At 37.6% G+C, this 17,005-nt stretch overlaps 1 protein-coding gene across 1 annotated transcript; it reads right to left on the bottom strand.

Moving 5' to 3' along the window:
* Window positions 1-9,987: 9,987 nt before the first annotated feature.
* LOC104590798 (UV-B-induced protein At3g17800, chloroplastic-like) lies at window positions 9,988-15,487 on the bottom strand. Its single transcript, XM_010249542.3, has 3 exons — window positions 14,940-15,487; window positions 14,449-14,747; window positions 9,988-10,848 (listed from the first exon to the last, which is right to left on the bottom strand). The coding sequence occupies exons 1-3, from the start codon at window positions 15,081-15,083 to the stop codon at window positions 10,044-10,046; spliced, it is 1,248 nt and encodes a 415-aa protein (XP_010247844.1). The 5' UTR covers window positions 15,084-15,487; the 3' UTR covers window positions 9,988-10,043.
* Between the last annotated feature and the right edge of the window lie 1,518 nt (window positions 15,488-17,005).

Consider the following 17,005-nt stretch of genomic DNA (forward strand, 5'->3'; position numbering starts at 1 on the left):
ATCTAATTAGAGTACATATCTGATTTAGATTTGGATTTAGCTCCATAAGAGATTATAAAAGAGCAGGGGGCAGACCAGTCCAAGACATCTTCATAATTTTAAAATTTTTGGTTCTCTCTACACCCTTTTGTCTTCCATTTTTTTCCCAGTTCAAACTCAGCTATTTGGGATTAATATAGGTCAGTTTTTCCTTTAACTTTTGCAAGAAAAATTCAGGGTATATCATGCTTAACTTCCCTAGTTCGATCCAAGCAGTTGGGTTGCAGTTTTGCTGAAAACTATGTTGTTGAATCACCTTCACCTATACACTTTCCATCTTTAGTGGGGGCTGATTTTAGGACTGATTTGGGCATGAACTCACCTTGGGATCTGCATTTGTGGTATCTGTATCAGGTATAAATCTTCCTCTTTGATTGGTTTCAAATCTGGTTTGGTTCAATGCAAGACCGATCCTGAAAAATGCAGTTTTTCAAAACACTAGGAATTCGATTCCTATAAGAATTAGGAAATTTTTGAAAATTTGTCTAGGCATCTAGCATGGTTCGGCCATCCATACGATGGATCCTAACCCTTCCAACATGATAAATATGTTTAGGATGCTGTGAAATAATACTCTATTTCCACCAGTAGCAAAGAATATTGGAGCAATTAGGGATTTAGGTTAAAGTCCTCAGTTCTTGAGAAACATGGGGGACCATCTTTGAGTTTTTGAGTGGTGAGAATCTGATTGTTGGATACTGGTAAAAAGAATAGCTTTAACTTTTGGCTATTATGGTCTTGTATGTGCTTTTTCTACTCTTACATTTTTTATTTCTAATTGTCCTTAGAAGAATGGAACTGTAGGAAGACAATCTAGATTTGTTTGGACCTACATAAGCCAAAAGACATGGGAGGTGAGATAGGAAACATCAAACAAGTATCAAATAGAGTAAATAGTTTGATTTGTAGGAGATGGGGTTACTCTCGTTGGTTGAGTGGAACTGACTTGATAGTATATAAAAGATCTTCAGAATTGGATTAGTTTTTCCTATGAAGGTTTTGTTCAAATGCATCAAACTTTGAAAAATGCATATATTGTCGTTTGTACATAACCATGGTTTGGTAGTTTTAGTTATTGACAATATTTTCCCTATTGGAGTTTTTCCATTAATTATCATGTAATTCCACCAATTTCTCTATAATTTTGATGTCTCTAATTTGATGACTTATGCATTTACTAGATTAAATGATCATTTGGGTATATGCCTTCTTATTTGCACAGTATTGTGACTTTGATCCTAAAACATCTCTTAATTTATGCGTAGAAGACAAACAAGATAGAGTGGTTTTATATTAGGGTCCTTCTGGACATGTATATTTCTGCCTTTAATTTTGCTTTCATAAGCATCTCTGTGATTAATTCCCCATCCCCCTTTCTCTCTTCGCTGTGAATTTTTATTTTTCATTGCAGACCATAAATGGTTGTTGGTTGGTAGCATTCACATCCTGGCTTGGGTTACTGACTTTTCTGGGGTTGATATAAATACACAACAAGCACTATATTTGTTGCTTAAATAATTTCTTTTTATTATGCAACTTATAGTGGAAACCATAAATGCAATTTATAGGTTGTATGTGTTCTGAAATGGTATCGGATTAGGCGGTTTTGGGCTATTATTACATGTTAAATATTATTATATAAATATGTTGCACATATTAAGGTATCTAAGATTAGAAAGGAGGCATTACAATACTATGATTTTCAGATCTAATATTTGTTTGCATACTGTTAACACCTAATTTTTGCTCGGTCCCTTCACCCTACCTCTATGTATCCTCCTCTTAGACCCCAAAAATATAGAAACACAACCAGATCAACTTAAGACTTTCCAAAATCCCAAAATACCCTCCTTTGACACAATCCACAGGACAAATAGGAACCTTGATATCAACATTAACGTCCAATCAGACAGCATCCCCAAACTTGGAAAACTATAACTTAGTTACGCATCAATTTTCATGACTAAACTCCACAAATCCACCATTCATCACACCAACTCCCTTTCTGACGGCCCCGATCTATGTGATATTCAAACTCCAACTCCTCAAAATCAAATCCAACACACCCATCACCACAAGATCATTATGAAAATATCAACTAGTGAATCCCACCATAAATTTACGATGATCAACTACAAAAACACCAACATTCCATTTTGATGGCTCAGAGCAATACCAATATCAACCATATCTTTCTCAGATCAGAATTGTCTGCTTGATGCCTCACCTTAATCTGTGCCTACCCACCAAATTGTAAATTAAAATTCCCCTGTTTGACCTGTTAGACAGTTTATGTATGCCCTTAGCTTCAATCTGATTTGATGTACTTGTTATTTAGTGGAAATAAATAAAGTGCATGTTTTGATTCATGTTGTTTGGTTTAATTCTGTGTAAAACCCTAAAACTGGACATTTATAGAGATTCATGTTAGTTTTAAATGTTCACAGCCGTTGGATAAGTCTGGGGAGATTTATCCTGCCAAGGCTGATGCTGGTGTGCCACCAAGTGTTGGGATGGCCTGTCTCAGCCATCAGGGTAAGACCCGAGGCACATGCAGTATGGGATTACTTGAATCCTTGAACCGGACCAGATTTCCAGTCTTGCCCTGGACCTTGGAGATAGATGGGTAAAACTGAAAAGTTACACCTGACCCCTAGACTCGATTATGACACTTCACTAGGTGCTGGATCAGGCCGCCTTTGATATGCCAATCAGTGAGATCCTTAGCGGGGATCAAAACCTGGGTATGTTGGGGCAGTTTGAGAATTCATCTGAGTGGGTGGTCATAGTGACAGAATCAGCCACTTTGTCGGACAAAGGGTAATGATCGGGAATGCACTCTCTCTGATGGAAACCAAACTGCCGGCAGTTGATTTCAATCGTTGGAATTTTGTTTTGCAAAATTAATATACTTATATTATATGTACGGTTTCAAAAATGTTTGCAAATGGTTTTAATTCCCGGGATCCATGTGAGAGGGAGCTGCGGAGCTGTTCCTTGCAGCCGAGGGAGAGGTCCTCTCTTGTCGGGCAGTGCTTGATCATTAAGGGCTGAGAGGTTAAGTGTAAGACCATTTAGGATAATACCTGATGGGCTAATCTTGCACCTGCCCACAGTCCCTGGGTTTTTATAAGATGGCTTGGCCCAGGGACCACTTAATGTAAGTGTTGGGCCCATAGGGTCCATACGATGGACTCAAGGGGTTCATTGAGCTTTTCAGTGAATTCGGCTGGGCCTTGTTTTAAAGGCTGGGCCGAACCCATGTGGCTGGTGTGTAGATCAATGCTTGGGTCCCACGCCATACAAAGAAGCCCAACTGGGCAGCAGATTGGAAACTAATTAAACACTGAATACTTAATGGGCCAAAAGCCCATTTTGAAGTGGGCTGATATGATCACCCAAAAGATGGGGCGAATCTGAGATTAATGTTAGTGAAAAGGATGGGGCTTTTAACCTTATCCCACTCTGGGAGACCAAATTCAAATCAGATTTGAATCTAGTAACCTCCTAATAAGATCAGGAGTAAACTAACTTTATCTGCAGATAGGATTAAGATGATCCTCTATCCAGATACTGATTTGGATTGGGATAACTCCTGATTAGGAGGTTTCTTAATCAAGAAGAAAAGAGGAGAAACCCTAAGAAAATACATCAGATTTCGAACCATCCTTTGGATACACAAGGGATACCTTTTGCGATTTTTTGATTAGATCTCATACTCTCCAGAAAAGAGAAAAGGCAGATCAGCTTTTTTTTGTTTTGGTTCTCTCCTCCTGCCGCTGCCATCTGCCATTGCAAGATTGGATCTTTGCAAGAAAAGAAAGTCAAGAAATCTGTTCTTGACATCAGTCTTGCAAGAAAGACTAAAAAGGTTACAGTGTTTAGTTCTTCCAGAGGATTCTTGTGAAGGATCCTGTGTGTAGGACGCACCCTGCTGGTTCTGTTCCATCCACAGCTGTGTCATCTTCAGTAGGAACGGATCTTGGAGCGTTCTTTGGGCGTGAACACCAACTTTGGGAGATAGTACTTCTCCGGATCAGGTATATTCCTCCCATTTACCTTTTGGTACAGATCTGGTTTGATTATGGTTCAAGTAGGATCCTTGAATAATATATTCTAAATTTAGGGAATATGATTCCCAGTTGGGAGAAGGTAGGAAATTTTTGAAATTCGCCCACCCATTCTGCAACCTTTATGGCGTCCATTGGATGGATCCTACCATTCTTTCATGACCCATCATCAATCCTAGATCCTATTTCAGCAAATCTCATTAATTAGATTATACCATCCATCATCCCAACTTCATATGACCAATCAGACCTTATCAATATGTTCAAAAACCTAGAAAATCCCAGAGCGTCAAATTTCATGACTAAACTCCTTCATTTGACCAATGAAACATTAAGACTCCATTCTGGGCCCTCTTATTGATTGAAAAACCATAAGCTAAGACCATGATCTGAACTAAACCTGCTAATCCACAACTCTGATCAAAGATCCATAGATTTTATCAGATTCAAGATGATAAAAGATGCCTACCTACCAAATTATAGATCAAAATTCCCCCGTTTGACCCTTCATCAAACTAAGATCCTATTTTAGCAAATCTCGTTGATACGAATTTGTCAGCCATAGATCTCAATCATCCTGACCCTATCCGACCAAGCAGACACCACCACTATGTTCAAAGACCCAAAAACCCCCAACACACAAAATTTCATGACCAGATTCATCCTTTTGACCATTAAACTAAAACAATGCCATTTTGACACATTAAATTAAATTTTCACGTCATTTGTCCCAACCTGAAGCCTCAAAAGGGTGATGGATGATGTCGAACCCATTCTTGACCCATTAGAACACCTGAACCAATTAAACAGAGCCTAATAGACCCCAAAGGGCCCAAAAACCCTAAAATATCCCCACTTAAAACCAAGAAAAGACAAAATATCATTTTAAAGTTCATTAAATTTACATTTTCTATCACTAACAGCCCCAAAAACGAGACTGCCAAGATAGGCACGCCCCAAACTCCCATTGGACACACAAAGCCCATGAAAACCACCCCCAAATTGAAGAAAATGTTTCACCAAATAGGAAAACTTGACTAGACATTTGTTTCTTTTAAGAATCGTTACCTATTTGTATGAAAAATCACTGTTGAGTCCCAAGCAGACAAGCACTATAGTTGAATGAGTTTTAAGCTCTTTCTCCTCCTTTTTTTCTCTATAAATAGATGCCCAACTCAAACTTGAGAAGGGGGGAGTTTCCCAATTTCTATAATACACCCATTATACTTGAAATCCAAAGATCCTTGAAGCCAAGCTCAAGTAACAAATTTGTTTCCCCTATTCTCCAAAATTAACACCAGAAACGCTTAGCCCAGCTTAGTAATTCGCTCAAGCTTCGTTTCTTTCTAGCTGCTAGAAAGTTTGTTTCAAGGTCACACATGAGAGGTAAGTCTCTCATTTCACTGTCTCTCTGCTTTTAATTTAGTTTCGGATTGCTTAAAGTCCTAAAACCATGGGAACTTGCATTTTCAACTTCCTCCAGATTGAGAAAAAGAGGTAAAGAGGCAGGGGTCTTGGGGAAACCAATGCCTAAGACCCTATAACATTACCTCAAATCAATTTTGGGTGAAATTGGGAATGTTTTCACCAGATTTTAGGAGCTTTGAGTAATCTTGTTAATTTGTGTTTCACTAGAATTTGAACCCGAACAACTCTCGTATTGGGTTGTTACAGTAGCTTGGAGAGAGGGGTGCCTAACACCTTCCCTCTCCCAATTCTTAGAATCCAAAATCTCTCATTTTTGTGTATTTTCCATGGAGAATAAAGTCACTATCAAATACATAAATCGACTTTTCAAATCTAAAAATGAGGGTCCATTTCCTCTAAAAAATGGCTAGTGGCTCCATCTTTTTGATTCGTCCATGAGCTTCCCGAAGCTCACATCTGGTGACTCCACTAGAGAAAACTAGAACCTTTATTGAGTGTTGTTCAGACTCAGTTTCAGACCTATTTGTTTTGCATTGGTAAGTTTAAAAGTTGTTGGAGTGAGATATGAAGTCGCATCTCAAAAAGGCTAGGCGCAACAGACCTTTCCAGCACGATTTGGAATTAGGTTTCCGTGTTGGTTGGCGTAGGAGACCTCTTCCTCATACACTGTAATCACACACAAAACCATTCTTGTGCCCAAATCGCACCTAAACTTCATGCAGAATCATACCTTTGTCAAAATCACAACTAGAGTTTCACCCCAAACCACATCTTCATCGAAATCAAAACCATGGTCTCACCCAAAACACTTCTTCAAAATCACACCTCATTTCATCTTTGTTGCAACCTAAAAGTCTAAAATTGCACCTTTTCTTAGTTTCATCACAGTTCAAATAGCCAAATCGTACCTTCATAAAGCCTCATCGCAACCCAAAAGTTCAAAATCGCAGCTCATTCCAATCCCATCGCAGCCCAGAAAATCGCAATCACAATTCCTTTCAATCCCATCGCAGCCCATAAAATCAAAATCGCAATTCATTCCAACCTCATCGCAACCCAGAAATCCAAACCGCACCTCCTTAGAGCCTCATCACAACCCAAAAGTCCAAAATCGCACCTCCTTAAAACCTCATCGCAACCCTAAAGTCCAAAATTGCACCATCTCTTAATCCCATCGCAGCCCAAAACTGCAAAATCACACTTGAGTTCAATTCCATTACAGCCCAGAACATCAAAACCATCTCTTTCAGAGCTTCATCACATTCCAGAATCTTCCCATTGCAGCTCAGAACCCTCTCATCGCAGCTCAGAACCTTCCCATCGTAACTCAAACCACTCCCATCACAGCTTAGAACCCTTCCATTGCACCTCAAAACTTTCCCATCACAACTCAGAACACTCCCATCGCAACTCATAACCTTCCCATCGCACCTTAGAACGTTCCCATCACACTTCACGTTTAACTCATCGCACCTTAGAGCTACCCATCGCACCTAAATCACACCCATCTACCTTTATCGAACCCTACTATCGCATAATATCTTCCACCGTAGCACATTGGATGTCTATCGCGACTAGCCTTAGGTATTTTTTCCTTTTTTTATTTTTTTTTTTGGGTTTTTTCTTCTCCCTTCCCCTCTATTCCTTTGGTGATCTCTCAAAAATTGTGTTTTTTCCTTTGTTTGTAACTGAATGTGATTAATTAAGTTTTTGGGTAGGAGTAAATTGTATTTGTTTCTTATTCTACTCTTTCCTTTCCTTTGTTTTAGTTAAACAAGCATCAAGAGAACTTAGCTTCTGTTAATCCCCAAGTATGCCACCTAGAAACTTGTAGGATTGCTTGTAAAGTTGAACATGTGGCTGTATTCTCCCATCATTCTTTGTTTCTTTCCTATTCATTTTTCTTGCATGCTTGAACACTTACAATTCATACACACTCTCATGTAAATAGAATTAAAATCCCATTTTACCTAGTAGAGGAAGGGTAGTAGGTGTGTGCCTCTATACTTTGGTCCTCAGACTCTACCAAAACCTTCAAACTAGCCATCAACCAAAGAAGCCATGTCCTAAGCCACATTTCGTCCCATCTAATAAGACCTCCTTGATCTTTGAGAGATTAGCAAATCTGCATTTTTTTGCTAACAATGATGGAATCAAGTTTAGGCACCCCAGAGGTTAAAAAAGGAAAAAGAAAAGTCAGACCTAGAAACACTAAACTAGGGGCAAAAGGGCAAAAAACAAAAAAAACAAAAAAAAAGAGAATGATACATTCCAATCTAGGGGCAAGCATATCAAAGCACAACAAGTTCGATTCAACAAGTCATGAAGATTCAATCTCTGCATGGAAGGGGCAACCACCTCTTACTCGAATATTTTTTGAAATGAATTTCCAATTAACATCTAACATTTCTAAGACATATCTCTAAAACTAATAGTGCTTCTATCATCAAATCTCGCACCCCATAAGGGTAGGCGGGCTTTTTTGAGTGTCATTGCTTTGTTGGAAATAAGCTCTGACCATCCACTTAATCCTTATTTAATTCGAAAAAATGAAAACAACACGAAAAGCTCAATTATATTCATTTTCCTTTCATCCAAACCATCCAAAAATATTTTCTAAAGCATCCAAAAATCTTTTCCAAATAAAGTTTTCCCAAAAACCCAAAATCATCCAAAAGTCTTTCATCCCAACCATTTAAGAATTTTCATAAAAATTTATTTCATTATCCAAAATTTTTTCGTCAAATTTTCTTTCATCCAAAATTTTGGCATGCACCAAATCCGAAGTTCTTGGCATCGTCTATCCAAATCCAAAGTTACCTAAAAATCTTTTCTTTCATAATCCTTTTGTACAAGTTGCTCTCATATAAGTTGTCCAAATCCAAAAGTCATTAATCATCCAACTTTCTTTCATCTAAATAATTCAAAATTTATAAAATCCATTAAAATTTTTTTTCTTCGGACGGCCTTCGCTTCATGCAATCTGCCTTCAGGCATAATCTAAAATTCATAAAAATCTCTCGCTTCATGCGATTCACCTTCAGGCATAATCAAATACTCATCAAAATTCATAAAAAACTTTCGTTTAGTGCACTCTGCCTTTGAGCATAATCTTAAATCCATCAAAAGATTTTGTTTCATTGACCTTCGCTTCATATGGTCTACCTTCGGGTATAATATAAAAATTCATCAAAATCTCTTGTTTCAAGGATAGCTAGTGGAGAGATTTGCCTACCTTGTGTTAAAGTTGGAAGACCAACTTGCTGATTGTCTCACTAAAGGCTATCATCATCTAAAGTTTTCCAAGAACCTACACTAGCCAAGTATGATTGACATATATGTTCATCTTGAGGAGGGTTGTGATTGTTTAGGATAAGGGTAATTTTGCCATTTCATGCTCCTTTGTATTTGGATGCGCATACGAAGGCTTACTTATAATTTCACAAAAAAATATAAAATTACAAGTTTGAGAGAATGAACAGTAACTCTCTTTCTCTTCTCTTCTCTTATCTTCTCTTCCTCTTGTTTTATTTCTCAACAAAACCCTAGATATTGTAACTTTCATAATTATCACATCAGCAACAAATACAAAAATATATTCTCTAACTTCACTTTTGTTTTGAGAATGAAAACAAAATTATTCTATTTCCAAAAACAAATCATATTTTTTAAAATTATATTTTCTCTAAAACAAAAAATCACCCTTAGAACTTTTAAAAACAAATAATACATACACAATCAAGAGCATGTTTTATGTGTGTTTTTCGAGGAACGATTGTTTTCAATCTGCATGGTTTTGATTTGTTTCTGCAACTAACGAGAAGAAAATCAATTTATCACAAGTGGCCCCTAATGCTTTGTTTGGTTTGAAGGAAAAGGTAGGGAAAGGAAGGGAACGTTAAGGAAACCTATACAAAGATTGTAAAGGTTTTCCTATTTTTTCCTTCTTTTCCCTACCTTTTCCTTCAAACCAAACATAACCTAAGTGAACATACAAATCGTACATGCATTCTGTTCATTGGTTAGTTTACGCCTTTGGAAAAGGTATATATAATTGTATTTGCACTCATACAAATTTGTACAATGCAAATACACAGAAAATAGTTCAAAATACAAAATTTTGCACCGCACATATTTATATTTGTACTCTTTCCAAACTGAGCCTTAGGCTGTGTTTGGTTTGAATGAATGAAAAGGTAGGAAACCTTTACAAACCTTGTATAGGTTTCCCTGTCTTTTCCTTTCCTTTCCTTACCTTTTCCTTCAAACCGAACATAACCTTAGTGAAAGGTGTGTCGCAGATCCAGGTTGGACCTGCTGGTAATTTCAGGACAGATGGCTCGTCTGTATTGGGTAATCAGCAAGGAGCACAACTTATTGGAACTAGCAGATAGAGTCTTACATGGTTATACTACAATCTTTTTGTGGCATGTAGGAGAGAGCTTGGAGATTGCTAATAGAATGTTAGAAATAGCTTTCTCATTTGCAGTAAAACTTGTAACATAATTAGTTCTCTTTCAATTTGTACACACTGTCAACAAATCTTTCAGCATCCCAAAGAAACGAACCAAAAGCAACAGCCTCCAGAACCAATCTCTTCAGGCTAGAAAACGTGACAACAATAACTTCATCTTTCTCAAGGGAACTTGTGTTCCCATCCCCAAAGAGTGCCCAACTATGCTTCTCGATCAGATTCACTGCTTCCCGCGACTTCAGTCTCGCACACCTCTGCAACGTCTCAGGGTCAAACTTCATGACATAACTTTTTAGATTCTCATGTCTATCTACATGCCTCCCTAACCTTTGATACAGAGAGGTGGATATTGTTTCAGCCGAGCGGCCGAAGAGAACGTGATCCTCTGATCCATGGAGTTGCAACTCTGTAACTGGAATTCGTATTCCACGGCCAATTGGAAGGTCTAGGTGCGTAAGAGAGAGACTCAACTCCAGTCGGTGTCTTAAATAGGCAGACTTAAGGAAGTAACCATACAAGATGGAGGCAGCGTAGACCCGGCCAAGCTGGAGCTTGTGAATCTGAGTCGTGGTCCAATTATCTGTCATATTAAATCTTCCTCTCCACCCAATAATGGTGCGAACGTGTTCCCTTACCATCTCCAAGAGTTCATCACTGTGAATGGCCTCGAACTCCTTGTCTTTGGATGGCCATACCGCTAGTTTGCCATTTCTAACGCATCTAGAGAGCCTTGGGACCATGGGCACTTCAACCTTAGAGAATTGGTGAACAACTAACATGTACATGACATCTTCAATGGCTATTTGACACACACACTCTTTCAGTTCTGCAATTCTCCTGGCATTCAGTAAAATCATAAGGTCAGTCTCCTGATATGACTTGGGTAGCTTTGTTTTGAACTTGGAGATATCAAGGAATATAGTTTCAACACGAAAATCTGAGTACATTAATATATTACGTAACCAACTTCAGTACTTTGTCTCATTAAATACTTGATTAAAGATCCATGAACAGCTGTCACATAGACACAGAGGCAAAAAAACGTTGGTCTCATGCAGGGGAACCAACCATTAATGAAGATATAATTTAAGCAACAAGAATATTTCTAAATTCCAACTGAAAGAATGTGGGCTTAACTGGTAGGGATTGAGATTGAAAACCCAATTTTCTAGTGTGACTGGAAAGCTTTATCAGAAAAATATCTGGAACATCAGTTACTTAGGTTCAGGGTATATAATTCATTCTAATCTTTTTTACTGGATGAAAAGTGTAGAGGATATGCTTTTAAACGTTAATATCCTGAAGCATCATGGCATAAGTTGAAGGAGCAACTTTGCTCACTGCCCATTAATTGGACATTTCAATTGGAATCTCAATGTAGAATTAGACGCTTCACATTCCATCACAAGTCATTGTATTCCCTCCTGTACTATGATTGTAATATGTTGGAACTTTCATTCACATGCACCATGAGAATATCTCTACATTTACAAATGATTCCCATGAACATCTTTCATAATGAATTTCAATAGATCAATGTTAAAGTTGGAAAATGAAATAGTTGTAATGTCATAAACAATAGATACAAATACAGGTGCATGATCGTCTCAAATATGCACCATGTTAGCTCCAGAAGAAGCATGGTGTATTTCTTGGAGCAAATCAGCATGGTAGAAAAAGGTCTAACCTGGAAATAAAAGAAGTGGATAGCACAGGAATGGTGCAGGAAGTTTTAAGTGGTTCTGTGGCAGCTCGTTAACTTCGGAAGCACCTGAGACCATCAAGTGCAATACTGTAACATCTGAAAAGAGACATAGGTATGGGTACAGACTTTCAGTGGCTCCAGAAGCTAAGTGTTGGTGAGTAATGAGGCAGTGAAATACTGTAACATCAAAGATAAAATTTCTAATTCATACATGATTCTCTTGGTGACAATCCTGTCAAGCTGAACCAAGAGGATGGGGAGAGAGATTCTTCAGACCCAACAACAAGGTTGTACAAGTAGAACTCCAGAACTATAGGCTAAATGTGCTAGCATGCGAAGGTCACCTGAAACCATGTAGCTAACCCATTCGTCCCTAATTCCACATCAATACATCCTTCAGGATCTCTAATTGAGCTCTTTCCATATTATGATTTTCTTCTGCTCTCTCCTTTTACCCCTTCTCCTCTGAATAAGCTCTTCACCAAACATAAAGGCCTAACTTCTTTCACGTATCAAAACAATATCTGAACCAAGAGAATGGAGAGAGTCTCCTCAGACCTAACAAGAAGGTTATACGTACAAGTAGAACTCTAGAACTATTGGTTAAGTGTGCTAGCATGTGAAGGTGACCTGAAATCATTCAGCTAAGATGTTCATCCCTAACTCCAGATTAATACATCCTTCAGGATCTCTAACTGGGCTCCTTCCATATTATGATTTTCTTCTGCCCTCTCCTTTTATCCCTTCTATGGATAAGCTCTTCACCAAACTAAAGGCCTAACTTCTTTCACATATCAAAAGAATATCTGGACAGTTAGAATCCTCTCTAAGGCAGTCAGTAGAAACATTCTTTTGACAGACCCTCTTCAACAATCAGTTATCTCCAATTTTACAGACTTCTAATCTCAATCTTCTTGATTAATTACACCCTAGTGAAATTTTACCTTAATAAGTACAACTTCAGTTTAAAAAAGGAAAATATCCGATATTTATCTTGTTCCAGGTCCACTGTACCTCTGCCCATATTATCCTTTCAAATGTTCACACATGAGCTTCTTCCATACAGCATTCCACACTTAGAAATAATATAAATGTGGCATTACATATCGAAGAAATAAAAAAAGCATCATAAGGAGCTTAGTAGGGAAGTGGGAAATATTATTGGGACAACAATATAAATGGTTGATTACACCAGTTCATGTGCTTGTTTCACAGAAATTTGCTGATGAAGAATGTCTTGTATTAAGAAGGATGAGAAATCAACAGCAGCAAGAGGGGGATTCTTTGGGAGTTGAATTGAGTGAACCAGAGACAGAACCCCTTTGCACAAGATAGCTAATTTGAACCACTTTAGAAAGGTATTGGGGGGCATAGGGCGAAGCCTCTTTACTGGGGGATCCAAAAATCTATATTGAATGATATAAATACTAGCTTTCTACTGGGGCTGTAAAAAATTGATTGAAAAATAGTAGAGTTTCAAGAGAACCTCTGTGGAATTCATTGTTTTAAAAGGCTTAAGCCTCATAACTTTGATATGAGGCTTAGGACTTTATTAGAATGAGGTGTAGGCCTTTAGCCTAAGGGAATGAGGCATAGAAAGGCTTAAGCCTTAAGAACCAATGGCAATGAGTTATTTAATACTGAAAAAATAGATTATTTTATGTTCTTTTAAGTTTAAAACAATTGAATGGGGCATTTTGGTAACTATGGGCCAAATAAAAGAGTAAAATACAACAAGAGACAAAAGAATGGGATTATTTTTTTTATCATTCTACACTTCCGGGTGACTAGAAATCTTGCATTCTAGGTTTGTTGCTTTTTCTCTATTTTCTCATTAAGAAAATGCTATCTACCCTATTTTCGTCTCTCATTTCTCTTCCTCATGGATTTCTTTTCTTTTTGTTAGCCTTTTTTGGCATAGTAAATCTGTTGAGTTGTTTCTTTTCTTCTAAACAGTTGGGAAACCAAAAATCTACTATCAATTATATGGATGGTTTATCAGATGATCCTGTTAGTGAAAAGGATTTTGATATTGGGAAGTTTTGATAATCTAAAGCATTATGATTGGTTATTCAAACAATTTGAGAATTTTGGATTTTGAAACTTGAATATAAAAGGTTTATGTTGTTAGTTGATTAGTTATTATTTTGTTGAATGCTAAAATCCTAGAACTTCTTGCTTATAGACATCTATTTTATGGATGCCTGTACCTTTTATCATTCTATTTTGGTTTATCATATGTTCTTCTACTCATTTATAAACTTTCATTGATGTTTTTTTCTCCTGGCCATTAATCCTCAACAACACATAGCCTTTTAAAACCCTGTCGTGTATGCAGGCTCAATACACAAAACCACGTAAATCTGCGTTTTTTTCTTCTTTTCTACATTTTTTTCTTTGCTACTCTCCATACTCTTTACAATACTTGCTAAAATGTCCACCAGTCCAAGACCCGGCTCTTCACATATATACATAGAAAAAAGAAATAAAATTACTCATACTTTTAAGATCAGGATTATTGAAAAAGGAAAAACTTTCTTTCAATCAGCATGTCAAAAAAACTAGTAAAGCTAAACTTTTAATTCACAGTTAAAACCACCCAGTACAAACATATCTAAACAAAATTCAATTAACACAGTAAAACTGAAACTCCATGGTCAATAGAACTCGGTATTTGAAGTCAAAGCCACATAGAACCGTAATAGGAAAAGGTATAAGTTTACAAGACTGACCTGTGAAGGCACGATTCGGAAGAACCTACACTGAGGTTCATGCGTCCAACAGCTCCATCCCTATCAAATGCCAATTCGTCTAGCTGCTCTTTCACCGCAACATTGAAGAGATGTCTCTGGTTCTGCAATATATCACTTAGAAATTTCCCAGCAGATGAAGTAAGCTCAAGAGGCGTATCTACACTCCTAAACTCACAATAACTAGATTCTGCACTTGCAGCTGCAACCACCACCGTTCTAACTCTCTTATTTCCACGATTTAGTCCGAAATGCTGAGCACCACAGAACTTAGCGCCTCTCTATAAACAATAAACAAGAAAAAAAATCAAATTCACCTCTTTCCTTCAGAAACTTCCAATTAGCCATCAACACTCTAAAAACAACCTGCTATTAATGAAGGAAATTAAAAAAAAAATCATTTTCCTTTAAAACTGTTACACTAAATCAATATTTAAAAAAAAAAAAGAATCAACAGGCAATTAAATCCTGACCTGTGAAGGGAAGCTGAAATTGCGAAAAGAAAGAGAAGATCTAAATCCGATCTTGGAGAAAAACTTAAAATCCCCTCCAGACTTCACCACAACGGGCAAAGCTTCAGCAATGGGGATTCTTTTGTAGGAGAGACGATAGTCCATAAACAAGCCGTGGGTTCACCAGAGAAGAGAATACAGAAATCTGCAGAGAGAGAATCAGAAAACGAGCGAGCGAGAGAGAAAGAGAATTCCTGTTTCGTGGAAGAAAATCCCCAAAAAGACCTAGTACTTCAATCAAGTTAAAAGAAAATCTCCATTGATGAAAGAAAGAGAAAGAGAGATTAGATCAGAATCACAAAGTGATTTATAGAGAGATGAGGGATTAGAGATCAGAGATGATAACGGAAACCAAGGGTTTTGGGATATATACGCACATGCCACCTCAGACACAACACATTTAACTACTCGTTTCTTGTTTGCAGTTGCAGCGGGCAGTTTCATCAGCACCAAGTAAACAGCATTAGGAGAAACCGAACCTTTGACCCAACCCGACAGCCTAGGTTCCCAACTGCGTATGGGACAGTCACGGAGCATCACATAATAAACGAGTTGTGATATCCTGCCAACAAATACGTTTCGAGTCTCTCGACGAATGATCTGACACCGCACAGCACATCTCTCGTAGGTGGTAGGTCCCATTTTTAAGATAGTTCTCAATTTCAAGATCAAATGTGTGAGTTCAGATCTGCGCCCCACAGTGTCCCACAGCACTTCTTCGCCGTGTATTACGATTCTCAATGCAAGGCGAAAATGTACTGTGGAACGTTGTAGGCGCCCCCTTGTGAGGCGCAGACGTTAAATCGAGATGTGCGGTGTTAGGAGTGATGCTGGAACGTACTGTTGGCAGGATATCCCGGATTCACTGGAAATGAGATCTGATCGACTCACACACGCGACCCACACTCACATCCCAGCGTTGATCGGAAACATTACTTTAGAGTCTTTTGGCATGATCTGACACCGCACATCTCAGTAGATGATATGCCCGGTGTCCTATCACTTGGAGGGATGTTGGAACTTATAATGTTGGCAGCATATCCCGGATTCATTGAAAATGAGTTAAGATCGACTCACAATACAAGACCAACATTCACATCCCAGCGTGCATTGGAAACATCTCGATGCACGGTTGGAATATGACGTGGTTAGCGTGTGGGGCGAGCTTTCAAGTGTGGGGCTAGGGCTGCCGTCATTTGTTTCTGCTCATTTCGGCCATGAAAAGACAAATGGACCACCTACAGAGTTTAGAGAGGAGAATCCCAACCAGGTGACAAAAACAGAAAATTGGGCGCCACCGGTTTCAATCAACCAACTGGGCGCCACGCACTGCGACGATCCTAGGAAAATGACTGACGATCCCAGTACAGTACAATTGGGATGAATTATGATCGTGGATTGATGTCAAATTTATGCCTAGGATACTATAGGCGCTATTAATAGATTATGGGGGTTTATAATTTCAGATTTACGCAATGGGCTGCATTATACTTTTACGATAAAGAATAATTAGAGGCCAAAGCCCCATCTACATGCAGATACGGTCGTTTCAAACATTTAAACAAAATGAACACTTACCAAATTCTAATTAATGGTAGTTGAAGAATAGAGTCCATTAGATATGTGTTAATGATAGTTCAAGAAAATAACACACTAACACGCAGAGTGGAATCCACCGTCGTTAAGAGTTGTGAGAAGTGGGAAATTCCTACTTCCAATCATTTCCTAAAAAAAAAGAAACTATGTTATTAATTACTGTTAACTACTAAATTAATTAATTAATTCTAGTTATTTATTACTAATAATAATTAATGTTAACTATTTTTAATTAATTAATTACAGCTATTAATTACTAATAATAATTAATGCTAATTACTAATTAATTACTGTTAACTATTTTTAATTAATTCCAGCTATTAATTACTAATAATAATTACTCACTGATAATAATTAATTAGTAAAAATAATTTCTTATAATAATTATTGTTATTACTTAATTGCTGATAATAATTAATTAGTGATAATAT

This window comes from Nelumbo nucifera, chromosome 1, assembly GCF_055504915.1.
Source record: "Nelumbo nucifera cultivar China Antique chromosome 1, China Antique-T2T, whole genome shotgun sequence".
NCBI lineage: Eukaryota > Viridiplantae > Streptophyta > Magnoliopsida > Proteales > Nelumbonaceae > Nelumbo > Nelumbo nucifera.

Excerpts from the sequence above, each read along its gene's own strand:
- LOC104590798 (XM_010249542.3), bottom strand. The coding sequence starts at position 15,083 with ATGGACTATCGTCTCTCCTACAAAAGAATCCCCATTGCTGAAGCTTTG. Across the intron at positions 14,748-14,939 it reads ATTTCAGCTTCCCTTCACAG|AGAGGCGCTAAGTTCTGTGG; the intron begins GTCAGGATTTAA and ends TATTGTTTATAG. Across the intron at positions 10,849-14,448 it reads TCCGAATCGTGCCTTCACAG|GAGAATTGCAGAACTGAAAG; the intron begins GTCAGTCTTGTA and ends ACTGAATGCCAG.